The sequence below is a fragment of the Bradysia coprophila genome, unplaced genomic scaffold (genome assembly GCF_014529535.1).
Source record: "Bradysia coprophila strain Holo2 unplaced genomic scaffold, BU_Bcop_v1 contig_232, whole genome shotgun sequence".
Taxonomy (NCBI): domain Eukaryota; kingdom Metazoa; phylum Arthropoda; class Insecta; order Diptera; family Sciaridae; genus Bradysia; species Bradysia coprophila.
Genome location: NW_023503493.1, coordinates 8,835,470 through 8,849,085, shown reverse-complemented (window position 1 = coordinate 8,849,085; position 13,616 = coordinate 8,835,470). Strand labels below are relative to the sequence as shown.

The following is a 13,616-nucleotide window of genomic DNA, read 5'->3' as shown; positions in this document are numbered from 1 at the left end:
GAAATATTCCAACGACCAAAAAAAAAAATGAGTCACTCTCACCGTGATGTAAACTATTATTCAATCTTTGGTAGCGGATAATAATTTCGAAAAAAAGGGAAGAGAAACACATGACAAATTGTTGCAAGCTACCTACATAGTACTGCAAAATCCGATGCAAAGAAACTTCTTTTTACTCTTTTATTTTTGAACAAAAAAATTTCGGTTCGGAAAAATCTTCCGTTTCAACGTCGATATAATATGTGATTCTTGGTACGCGCGCAGCATTTATATCGAAAGTGGCGGTGGAAAACAATGCATATTCTGTTCCGTTGTTATTATATACCTATACAATCCTGAACACACAAAATTCATCATGTGAATTCAGTGGGGCTAATGTGTGAGTTTTCTTACATTCATTGTTTTCGGCAGCGATGATATTTTTCAAAGGGGCTCATATTATCATCCACCTGACTAACAGTACACGTTATCACTCCGAACAGTACACATCTCAAATTGGGAGACACACCAGCGAGATTTTCAGTTGTTCTGTGTTTAATATTGTACATTCAAAGTAAAATTGATTGTTTTGTAAATAAAACAAAACAAACAAAATGTACTGAGAAGTAAATGTAGTTTTTGTTCAGTGAATCGTATATTATATTCCGATTGTAAAGGTTAAATAATGTGAACATTAAGTGAACTTTCTTCGGAGTGTGCAGTTCGTGATAACGGAACGTTTTGGGTATGTCATTTTGAATTTGAATTTTCGGCTGCTAATTTCCGTTTTAATTTCAAAATTTATTTCGCTTTTAAATTCAAGTTGTTATAGGAAGCGGATTGCTGATAAATAGTAGAATGAATTGATTGGAGCCTTTTTGTGATTACATTGAAAATGTTTGAAAATATTTTTGCAAATTTAAATTTTGCGCCAAAATTATTGATAATTTTTAGTTGTCACATCCTTTAAGCTATTTTAGGGACAATTCTCTTCCCCTATACAGACTTTCTCTTTTGATTAGAGTAATTATTTTTAAAAAAATCAACTTCGAAAAACCGGACCCATTTTTGCTCATTTAATTCCTGAATAGGTCTTAAATAGGCAGTTGACAGTCATCACTAGTAATGTCTAATTTACCACCGATTTGGGTCAAAACTTCGTCAAAATTTACGAATTTTTCAATTGTTTCTGCCAAACGTATTTTTTGACACATAACGTGAAATTGTTACACATAATTATGCAAGTGATTCACTTCAAGCAACAAAGGTTTTCGAATAGGTTCTTTTTCGATTTTAGCGATGTTTCACTGACGACCCGAAGTGCAGAATTTTTTTTAGAGTGGTTTCAACTGAGTAGCTGACAACACTCTACATCTTTTTAACAACAAAAATGGTTATCTACTTCCTTAGAGTAATTATAGAGTTTCATTTCTCTAAGTCTATTTCTGCTTTGAAAGATAGAAATCGATGAATGTTTAAATTTCATAAAAAATAGCATTTTCACCGAATTCCCGCAGCTCCGGGCTAAAAACCTTATTATTTAAACCGAATACAAAAATGGGTCCGATTTTTCGAAGCTGACTTTCAAACGAATCCCTATTACATTTCGTACTTTGCTTTTGTGATATTTTTTTAGGCAGTGAGCAAAGCAAAATGTTTGCTCATGACTGGGGATAAATTTCGGAATTTTTTTCGTAATTTAGGCCCCCACTTCGTTCGGGCGACAACTGGCGAAATTGCCTAAAATATACCGTCCACCACAGATAAGCTACTATAAAATAACATTAAAAGGAAACTATTCTATTCAGACAACCAATACCCTCTCTAGCAAACAAACTTCGTTTTGACGCTTATTCCTTCCATTAATCAATAGTACATTGAATGACAAGGGGCGAAAGTAAAAAAATTCAACCGTGTGCGAGAGTTGCACAGGTTGAATTTTTTTACTTTTGTCCCGAGTCGTTCATACTATTTTTTTTGATACCAACATTGAAAATTGATACGTATCGCAAACATCGCAACAAAATGTTGAAATAAAAAGGCATTTAGGCAGAAAATGCGGGGGTCCAGGGGGCGGCAGCCCCCTGGTATATGAAAAATGTAATAATTTAGCCATCACAACAATAACACACACAAAAATTAAGATATAACTAACAAATCATTCAGTAACAAAAAGTATCAACTTTGTATGCTAATTTCAATAAGAACACTGGCGCACAGTGTTTTACAATTTTGATCAAAGTATTCTGCATAATATGAGCGGATTTTGTTGACAACTCGACTCATTTCTCTCATTTTCTGTGACGTCAGTCACTTTCGCTGTTCGTTCAGCTGCGTTCGCTCTTCGTTAAGTACTTTCTCCCCGTGGGATGCATTTTTTTACTTTCGCCCCTCATATGCGGGGCGAAAGTATCATTTTTCAATGTTGGTATCAAAAAAAGTATTTTACATGCTTTTGTTTTCTTTAGAGTCGAAAGTGGCTTAGGCTTCAAAATCATGTAAAATCTATTACATAGCTCGGGATAAAAGTTGAAAAGTCTCGTTTTAGTGTGTTTATTGACCTCAGCTTCGCCTCGGATCAACAAAATTCACACGAAAATTATATTTTTCATCTTTTTATCCCTTGTTATGTAAATAACTATTTAATCTGTTGATTTCAAATCTTGTACTTCATTTTTTTTAACATGCATCACATTGTGAGGGAATACGTGATATATGTACATTGTACAAGTGATAAGTATATTGTACTATCTAAATCGTCGTAAGTAGGTCTGTTGTAGCAGTACTACTGTTGCACTGATTTTGACGACACGGTAAACGTGAAACGTTCGGCGATTTTTATCGGTGCGTGTAATATTCATTCAATCCTTATATGAAGCAAAATCCCGGGAAACATATGAAATGAAAAGTTCAAGCCTTTTTAATCATAAACATGCTCTGTATGCTGCAATTTATTGTATTGAAATGTTTGAATTTTATTTTTATATTCAGTCCCGTACGAAGTATGCATTGGGTAATTTTATATGTTTTCTGTTAGTAGCTTATCAAATTCAGATGTTAACTCCAATTAAGAAATCTATCTGTCCATTAAGGGTTTAGGTGGGAAATCTCATGTTGGGTCTTTAACAATCTGTGTCCTGAATGTTCTTTTTTTGCACATAAATCGAGAAACATACTTTTTAACCGATTTTCATTTTTTTTTCACATACGGTGTGAATAACCTCATTTTCTTCCACTTAAAATGCCATGAGAAAATGGCGTTTTGTCGACGGTCTGTCCTATGATAGTCCTTATTTGACTATCAACTTTGTTTTTGTTTTGAAAAATTGTTTTTTTCTAGCGGACAAAAACGGTTAAACCTCGCTCCGCTCTGGTCGCAAAACTTACTTGTTGTAATTCTCTTCCCACTGTAAACAAATAACTATTTATTATCATTTGAACTGTAAATGACGACTCAAATGCATACGAATGGCACCAGGTCGCTCGAGAAATATGTTTGGCACTAGATGAAGTCGTACGGGAGTGATCACAACAATTTGCTACGATCCCCACTGGTTTATTTGTAAATGAGTTTTTTTTAAATGAATTTAACTATTTCCGACTATTACCATGTCTTGCTTGAGGCCGTTTATTCAAATGAATCAATAAAAAATTATAATTGCTCCAATGTTCTCCACTGATGAGTGCATTGGAAATAATTCGGTTAAAGGGGATCAATATATGATGCAATGAAACAGTTCAAACATTTTCACTAGAAATTAAACAAAATGAAACATTACATATAGTAGGGTGAAATGAAATGATTTTTATGTGGAAGGCTGAAAAGAACAGTTGGGCTTTATTTTGAAGCTCATTATACCGTTCAAAGTTATGCATTTTGGGTATTTTGACATGTTTGCATCAAAGTAGTGATCAAAATAGTAGTAGATACGTTACGCTTCACCTACGGTTGATCTACGACATATAAGATCAAAAAGTATGTACCACCCCACAGCATTGCGCAAAGTGTTGTTTCGCATTGAAACACTTTCATAAAAAATCATTTACTGCTTTGCGCACGTAAAAAATCCACTTTCTAGTATCTAAGGTGCTTCAGCTGCTGTTCCTCTCCATTTTTCTGATTCGTCTCATTTCGTATGCTATTTCTAATTACAAATACGAGAAATCAGAGAAACCAAGAAGAACAAATTAGATACGAAAGTGGGATTTTTCGACGTGTGCAGAACAGTATCAAATTCCAATTCCTCCTTGTTCCAATATACAATAAAATATTGATATTGTACGTGTACAACTTTCAATTGTTTGAATGAATAAATCATTACAAATAGAATGAATTGAGAATTTCAGTTTTTTTTTCAGTTTTTGTAACGAACTGATACACTTGCGGAATTTTGAAAATCGACACATTTTCTGTTTCGTGGTTTACTGGTTTTTTGTGCATTTCGCATGTATTTTTATGTGGAGACATCAGAAACTCAAGTAAAACACAGAAAGAGAAAATGTGTCAGTTTTCAAAATTCCGTGTGTGTGCCAATTAAAAATTATGAAAATTTCCGATGTTTAATTGGATGGTACCATCGTGTACCATTGGGTAATGCGCACTGTCAATACATACGGTTCGCTTAAGTTTTGCTTTTAATTAACATTCAGTAACATCGCATCTCACATTTTCATCCCATAAAATTGTGTGTGCTTAACAAAGTGGCAGGACGTACCATGTATGATGTTTGCCATTATCCCATTTTGTTCTATACGATGTTAATCATCATATTCCCTGCTTTTAAGTTTATTCTTTTCGATTGATTTTTTTGTTAAAATTTTAATTGAATTGAAAGCGATTCATGTGCACTTTCACGTAATTTTGCTAACATCAGAATTATCCGAAAAGGCACTGAGTTGGTATTACATAGTTTAGTAACATTTTGCATCCAAGTTTTTTTTAGCCGAGGTTTTATAATTCTATATACCAAAGTGAATTTGTTTACCAAATTTACTGAAATTTACCATAGATTCCAAGGTTTACCGAAAATTTACCAAACCTATTTTTTGGTAAATTTAAATAAATTCGGTAAATGATATAGTCAATGAAAGAATTGTATTTTCCCTGGTATTTCTTCACATTTACCCATCGTAGTCATTTACCCACAGCCACAAAATCGTAGGAAATCTCAAGAATCAGCACATACAGCGAAAGGCTTATCCTCACTTAGTGCAGATAATTTGGACCTGCAGTTGCCGATGTAGTTGTTTAAGTTGTACCTAATAATCTTTTCGACATTCCTCCATTCTACCTTTGTTCTATTTCATTCCAATAAATATGAAAATATAGCTCAGCTGTGCTATAACACAAACAAATATTTTTTAACTGCATTATGTACATCACAATCCCTTTCATTCAACTTGTCTCATTCTTAATGCTTTAACGTTTATTAGACTGACGTTTCAAAAAGTCCAGAAAATACACCGACGTAATTATGAGATCCAATTCGAATCCAAATAGAATGATTTGAATTCGAATTGGATATCATATGTACGTCGGTCTATTTCCACATCTGTTACCACTACAACATAATAACGATATGTTACACATTTCTTTGTAAGGTATGGTAACATCGATGTCTCGCATGTTGAATGAGTTCAATTGAAATTGTCCGATGAAATAATCCCACGGTTCCACGGCTGTAAATGACCATTACACAACTAGGGATACAAAGTTGAAATGACGAGTTTATGTGTGGTTTCGCCGATCCGACGTCAACAATCACACGGCCATATGACTTTTCATTTTTATTCCGAGAATCACACGAACTACAAAACAAGAAATTTTTATGACCCTGGGGTTATAAAATGTGAAAATCTATTACACCACTGTAGTATGCGTAAGTTTTACATTATGAGTGTGGGTGGATTGGAATAATGGATTTACGCTTCATTCATAAATGTAGTTTTATCAAATCTGTTACTTGGTTACTTCAGTTGATCCAACGCACTTCAAAAACAGACAACAGAACAGAATTTGAATAATAGGCTCCCACGCCACAGTAGTCGAAAGTTCTCATATAAATTTGTTGTTGCATTGGTATAATACCACTGCGTTACCGACAAAACAAGGGTCCACAAATGATAGTTAATAAAATCTGTTCCTTTGCCTGTTCTTGGAGTGCAGTGCGTTGGTTGTTCTAACCTGAGCCCAATTCAAATGTTTATGTTGTTTTATTCGACAGTTTCACTGTTCTTAGAACTGGTTTAAGCAAAAGGAAAATCCATTTTCCTGCTACTATATACGCTACTCTGTTGCGTTGTCGTAAATGGTTGTGTTCCATCAAACCACATTCTGGAAAATACTCCCGCGGTGACATGTATTTGATTTGGTGATATTTCAAAACGGTATGCTAAAAACGATTTTTTTTTATTCGTTTGTAATTTCGTTTTCCTATGTTCCGTTTATTTTGGATGCACCACGTTCTAGAACATCGCTATTGTTCAAGTTTGATTATTTGCGGTTTTTTCTTTTGATTTGTGTGAATACATTTTTGAATGGCATATATCATTTTGATTGTTGCTCAGAAAGCCGTTGGTTATTACGAGGCTTTCGAGTAATAATTGAATACAGATATGCCATCGGAGCAACGCTATGTATATCGGAAAAGCTTGGTTAAGATTTAGATTTTCATTTTACTACCAAAAGGTTCCACAGAGCAGAGGCAGACGGTAAATATACAAAAAAGATCGAAAAACTGGGCTGTAATAGTATTTTACATGCTTTTGTTTTCCCTAGGGTCGAAAGTGGCTTATTACACACCTAGGAAAACAAGAAATTTGGTTTAGGTTTCACACGAAAACTCTACTTTTCAACTTTTTATAAATAACTATTGACAACGGTTAAGACAAACAACAGTTCTTATATCTAGCTTATTTGTGAGGGTGGTCGTTCTACCTAAGCTCTTTTTAAAATATAATTCGTAAGTATATAGTATATAGATACCATCACCTGCACCATTTCCATGATTTAATTTGTTTTCGAGACTCTGTGATTGACTGATGAGAATATATGAGAATATAAATCAGTAAATGTGTCTACCACCTTATCCGAGTTTAGACTGGAAAGTGCTAGTAGGACGGAATCTAGAAGGGCCTTATTCAATGGAAAAATACTTATTTATTTAAATTGGGAAGAAAATACTTTCTTCTTAAGGGGAACACAAAGTTTTCCATCCGTTTTCCATATGTACGAAAATAAAACAAAAGTGACAGTTTGGTGGAGAAAAACTCTATTTACTTCACTGTCAAAAGAAAGGATGAGGAATCAGACATTTTCTCCCCCTAACTGTTATACGACAAAGCGTCAACCATACATCATTTTCTCACTGTCTTTTGAGTGGAGAAAATAAGGCCAATCATACTGCAAAAATAAAATAATTATTTTCATCCGTCCGATGTGAATAAACTTATTATCTACACTCAAATGCGGTGTGAAGATGTCAGTTTGTTGACTGTATATCTAATGACAGTTCGGGTGAGAAAATTTTTATTTACATGCTTTAGGTTTTCCTAGGGTCAAAAGTCGTTTATTACACACCTGGGGAAAATAAGAAAATTGGTTTAGATTACAAAAGCGTGCAAAATCCATTAATACTCGGGATAAAAGTTAAAAGTCTCGTTTTCGTGTGTTTATAGCTTCGCCTCAGATCAACAAACTTTACAGTGTAAAGTTTACACGAAAACTCTACTTTTCAACTTTTTATCCCTTGTTATGTAAGTAACTATTTCTCACAACAAGAGCTTTTCTCCGTACACTGGCGCTTTCTTCTGATTTTGAAAAACAGTGTAGAAAATTGATGTGTTTCTTTCGAGGATATCGGTTATTTACGCCATATGCACGGATGAAATAGTTATTTTCCTAACGCATGCTAAAATGATTTTTTTTAGCGAATGAGAGGTTTCCAGCTGGAGGCGGAGGCGAGTGCTGGAATTAAATTCGCTAAAAAAGCCTTTTACCATATAAGTAAGGAAGAACGTTTTTCCTAAACGAAGCACGAAACATGCGATAGCGATGAAATCGCGATATTTCAACACTACCCTAGTAAAAATCAAAAGTCTCAAAAGTTCGAAAAGCGTATTCTCATGGCCTCAATTCTATTGTCTTGTGAGACCATGAGAATACGTTTTTCGAACTTTTGAGACTTTCATTTTTACCCGGGTAGTTAGGAAAAAGAGATTTATTGCACTTAAGTGAAACGACTAATCCAGGGATCAGTAAACGAGACTACCAATAATATAACCTGGTGTTGAATCATCATTTCATATGCGTAACGACAGAGATCATTGAACGCACTTTTTATTATGTTGTGTCGTTGTCGTACCTAATGCAATTTATGCCAACCCTAGCGTTCGTGTTCAAACGGTTCATACAGTTACCGTTTAATTGTTTGTGCGTGCAGTCGATGTGTAAACAACCATGGAAGTTGCAAAACTTACTGACGATTTAGACAAACTATTGTCGAAGGAAGCGATCGTAAGTAATTTGATCGACAGAATTACACTCACACATCATTGTAACAATTGATTATAATTCGGTAGCGTGATTCCGACGTTTTCGATTTCGTAAAATCGCTTGTTGTTCTGAGCAAAGAAGTGAAAAGTGAAGAAGGCTTTCGTACGTTTGGTCCGATTGTCAAGCAATGGATGAGAGCATATAAGGTTCGATTAGAATGTTTTTGTGTTGCTATCCTCGAATCATCTAGCTGCATTCACAGTCATTGTTTCAATGTTTACGATCATGTTTCAGCCAATTTTCAGTGACAAAAAAATGGACGACTCCGCTAAGATGTACATTCGAAAATCGAGCAAAGTACTGACATACGTTTTCTTGAGCCTCATGCAAGCTTTCGACAAATACGAATCCACTCACAGTTTGGAATTCTATTGTCAATGGAAGCACATAATGTCCCAAATGAATCCGCAGAAACTTGCTAACTATGTTTGCCTTTACGGTCAACAATTGTAAGTAAAAGTTGTAAATTATCTGATACCAATTGAAGCTAAAGAAATAACAAATTTCGGTTCTAATGCAGCAAGGGTTTGATCGAAAATCTGCGAACAGCAACAAATCGTTGCGATCAATTGTCGATTTTGGTAGTTTTGTTACTGTATACTGAACAGCTATCGTCCGATCAACTGAACGAATTAAAAGAGAATTTCAATAGTTACATATTGGAGAAGCTGGCCGCTTTAAACAACCATCCCGACGTATTAATGGTGAGTGGAGTATACTTTTCGAATTAAAGCGCGAGAGTTAGTGGAATTAAGTTAAATTAATGCGGAAATCTTATTCAAACTTTCTGATAATATTAATGCGGAGATTACGTGTCGCGCCAAAACAACGTATCGCATTTGGGTCTTTGTTTTTAAAGAGCTTTCGAAAGCTTTAAGCTTCCGTTGTATTCCACTGAAATATTCCACTGTTTTAATGCAATCCAAAAGAAATTCAAAGCTTTCGAAAGCCCTTAAAAGTGTTTTTACACATGCAATGTGATCCGTCATTTTGCGTTAACACGGCCAATTAACATGCCGTAAGTAATTAAATGAACGTTTCGCACAACCAAGTGAGTCATGTCATGGCAGCCAGATTTTTAAATGTCGACAAGAGGATTTTAACCGAATGTTAAATGTAAATGTTTGTGGATCGGGTGGAACAAGCTTCAACACTCTGTGACTGTGTTATAACGAGTGCACATTCATACAAATGCCAATGATCAAATTATGACAAATTATGAAAATGTAAAAATCACTTTATCACACAGGTGATATCGAGGAATTTACGTCATTAGTGGCAGTAAGATATAGTACATTAGGATCAGCGAAAAAATTTGTTTATGGCGGATTTCATCCTTGTGTGTGGACATCTTCATTTTTCCAAATTCATTTCAAACTGACTTACCAAAATCTATTAATTGCAGAATCAACATTCCTTCTTACACGACATTGATGCAATGGGCCATTGTATCATATCATTGAAGCCAACGAAAATAATTTGTGACGAAATTTCGTTGAATCTTAACACTTCGGTAGGGGGAAAACAGCAAGACAATATTAACGTTCGTTGTTTAAGCACAAAAATATTTCTTTTTTATAGATTCAAGCTCTCTGGATTGATTTCAACATGAGAGAAAACAGCATCGTATTAGTTGCTGTGTCGCCAATAGAAAATGTTTTGACTTTTTTGGCTACAGTGACGCGTCCAAAGTTGACAGAACGGTAGGTTACTACAGGAAATAGAACTAGGTTAAAGGGACCATCCATAAATTCCGTTCTCTTTAAAGAGGAACGTACGATGAGAGTGAGAAATGCGTAGGATAAGACCTTTACAGGAAAAGTGCAAAAAATGCGAACGGAATTTATGAATGGTCCGTAGGGCCGAACTGTAAAAAAAAACATTTTCAGGCTTTCGGAGGAACATGAACTGAAAATACGTGGATCATGGAGTGTCATGAATGGACCCGGTGTCACCTTTCTGAGACAGACTACGATGATCGTTTATCTTCCCATTCACGATCGAAATGCCGTCTGGAAGACTAAAGTGAAAAGCATATTCCGTTTTGTGGTAAAATCCAAAAGCTTTTTCCCATGAAAATGAGACCGTTTTCTGACATAAAATTTACTTCCAGTCTGGCACACCGATTTACAACAGTCAATCGATATCGTCACAAGGTAATTACTCTCTGGTTATTCAAAATTAAGTGTTCGCTTTGTAGGTCATACATGGTGTGTACCCATGTTCGACTGTTCAGTGAAATGATTTACGTTCGAATAGCACCAAAAATTCGTTTTCTTTTTCTCAGAATCAATGGCGATTGACCGACGATTATTGCAATTCGAAGCTGGCGGTGTTCAAGGAGCTGATGGTGTTCAAGGTATATGAGTCGATATTTTGGATTTCCATTTTGCCTTACAGATGATTTTCGAACATTTTTTAGATCGACACTATGTAATGTCGCAAAACAATGAATCATTCACTTCATTTTCCATGTCTGGTTCGCAATTCCGACCAAAGTCAATCGCTCCAATTGCTCGCAAGCAATTAGATGCTGATGAAATCAGTTTTTTTGGAGACGATCGAGCCAATGTTCCAGCCACGAAGGATTCAGTTGATATTGCAGTCAGCGAGAAATCACCAACTGATCGTGGTACACTTGCTGATCTATCATTCGAACAGGAAGCATTCATCGATCCTAGTCATGAGCCACCTTACGATCCACTCAACGATACACGTCATGATCCACTCGACCATCCAATAGATGAGCCGCTCGAAGACCACCTCAGTGACCATAGTTCAGGGATTTCTTTCGGTGATGACATGTCAGTTTTGGAAGACGGTCAATCTGAAATTGGAATGAGCGGTCCATCGGAAAGTGGAAGTTTAAGCAGTTGTCATGAAAGCTTCCCCTCCGTAGATTCGTCTCTTTCTGAGATAGATAAACAAGTGAAAAGATTCATTGCGGGAACGCAAGATCAATCGGGACAACAGACGTCACAGCCACGAATACAGCACCCCGATGAAAATGTTTCAATTGCGAAGATAACAGATTCGGTTCGCGATATAATTGGATCCATTGCTGCAACATCGATAGATGAATCCAATGGAGAACAAACTAAGTCACCAAAGAACAGTCCATCTCCATACAAGAGAAATTCGTTTAAAAGTCTTCCAACACAGTCAGCATCCTTTTTGTCACCGGTAGAAACAGAAGATGCAAAGAACGGTGATATTCAGTTCCAAAACGGGTCAGTACATGCCTCTCTGTCAAACTTCGATTCCCTGAAAGAAATGCTCCGCAATGAAAAAACGAACGAACCACTTGGAGGTGACTCCTACATGGCAGATGGCAATAATCGTAGAGATGAACCGGTCAATCTACAACCGAACCCATACCTGATACCGAATGAAGCAGACACAGAATTAGTATTCGACGATGAAGGAATGGTTTCCGACAGACGTGGATGCGTATTCGTTAATAGTGACGAAATCGAAGAAGCCCTGTACGTCTACATGGAAAACAATGGATTGGAATATTTGAAAAGCGAAGCCTTCAAAGCTGCTGATGCCGTGCGACGTCAGAGAACGGAAAGAGAATTTCGAGCGATTCACAAAATGATCGACAATAAATTCGAAGAAGATGCGTACTCACCGAATGGATCGCTTACGGACCCCTTGCGTGGCACTGCCAAACGTAAATTGTGGAACAGTTTAAATGATGAATCGACTTCAATGTGTTCAAGTCAAAGCGATGCTTTCGAACAACCGACGAAGAGACGTAAGAGTTCGGAAGAGTCGTTTGGTAATGAACCGAACGCTGGTGTTACGAAAGTTGCGACGGACGAGGAACCAAACGTTGATAATCAAAAATTGCAAGGTGTTTCGTGTGCACTGACTCAACTGAATGGTTTGATTGGCCATTTGAAAGATTTCTTCGAGACTCGCGAAACTTGTGAATTTCATCGAGTGAAATTGTTGCATTTGATTACAGAGTAAGATGAACACTCGACGTCCAATGATTTTTGATTTAATTTACTTGTTCCTTCAATCTATTTCCTCAGGTTGCAAGCCAACAACATTGCGGCATTGAGGAGCAAAGAGAAATTTTCGGATACAGTAACTAACGTTCGAACCATGTGCAGACAGGCTAGAGAGTGTGCTGCCATGATCGTTAATAAAACGTACAAGCAATGAACAATGAGCATCGACAGGGATGAGACTTAATTTTTTGTAATTTTCCGTTTCGGTTTTTGGATAATTCTTTTGTTTTTCCATTTTATTGCCGTTTTTTCGATTTTATTTTAAATTTTGCTCTTTGTTATCATGTGAAAATTACGGAGAAAATAATAAATCGAACGTTGTGAAAACGTTAGACACATAAAATTTGAAATTTTTGATGATTTGAACTTTGAAATTTAGAGACAAATTATAGCAGACGTTAGTGGAATTTAGACATTCACTTGCCTCAGCTGTTTTTCAGTTGGTCCACTCAATATTTTTTCTGTGATGTTCATTGGAATTTTTCGCTCAAATATTCGAATATTTTAACGCAGACCACGGTCCACCAATTCGATGAAAATATTGGTAAATTGATTTGTTTTCAACGCTCAATCAACTAACACCGTTCGTTGTTTACCATATACTATCCACACTGTGGAAAAATCGTATAAAACTATAAGAGTGGATGAGTGGAACAGCTGAAAAACACGTTTAAATTTCACTGATGCCCCCTGTATCTGGCTTCATAAACACAATAACGGATTTGGGACAATGCGCATGCGTTAAGTACTATTGAACTATCCATTCCACTCAACAAAAAGTACTCCGTGAGAGAGCAGTGAGAGAGCAAGCTGTCAAATAAACAAAGAAAAAACTGAAAAAATGCAATTTTGTCTCTCACACGGAGTACTTTTTTGGTAAGAGAAATTTTCGCCTGCGACGCCCCCTTTTTAAATAAGTAATTTTTAAGAAACTTTAATTTTGTATTATTTGTAGAAATCAAATTTTTTCAAAATTCTTCGGTTTCTACGAATTTCTACAAATTCTGAAATTTTAGAAATTGTAGAAAATTTTAGAAAAAGTTTTCTAGAATAGGCACTGG

At 35.9% G+C, this 13,616-nt stretch overlaps 1 protein-coding gene across 1 annotated transcript; it reads left to right on the top strand.

Moving 5' to 3' along the window:
- The first annotated feature begins 8,387 nt into the window (after positions 1-8,387).
- Positions 8,388-12,891, top strand: LOC119076433. The gene is made up of 11 exons (XM_037183182.1): positions 8,388-8,494; positions 8,560-8,679; positions 8,768-8,982; positions 9,054-9,237; positions 9,939-10,046; positions 10,115-10,236; positions 10,423-10,582; positions 10,647-10,689; positions 10,821-10,892; positions 10,956-12,507; positions 12,577-12,891. The coding sequence occupies exons 1-11, from the start codon at positions 8,438-8,440 to the stop codon at positions 12,707-12,709; spliced, it is 2,766 nt and encodes a 921-aa protein (XP_037039077.1). The 5' UTR covers positions 8,388-8,437; the 3' UTR covers positions 12,710-12,891.
- The last annotated feature ends 725 nt before the right edge of the window (positions 12,892-13,616 follow it).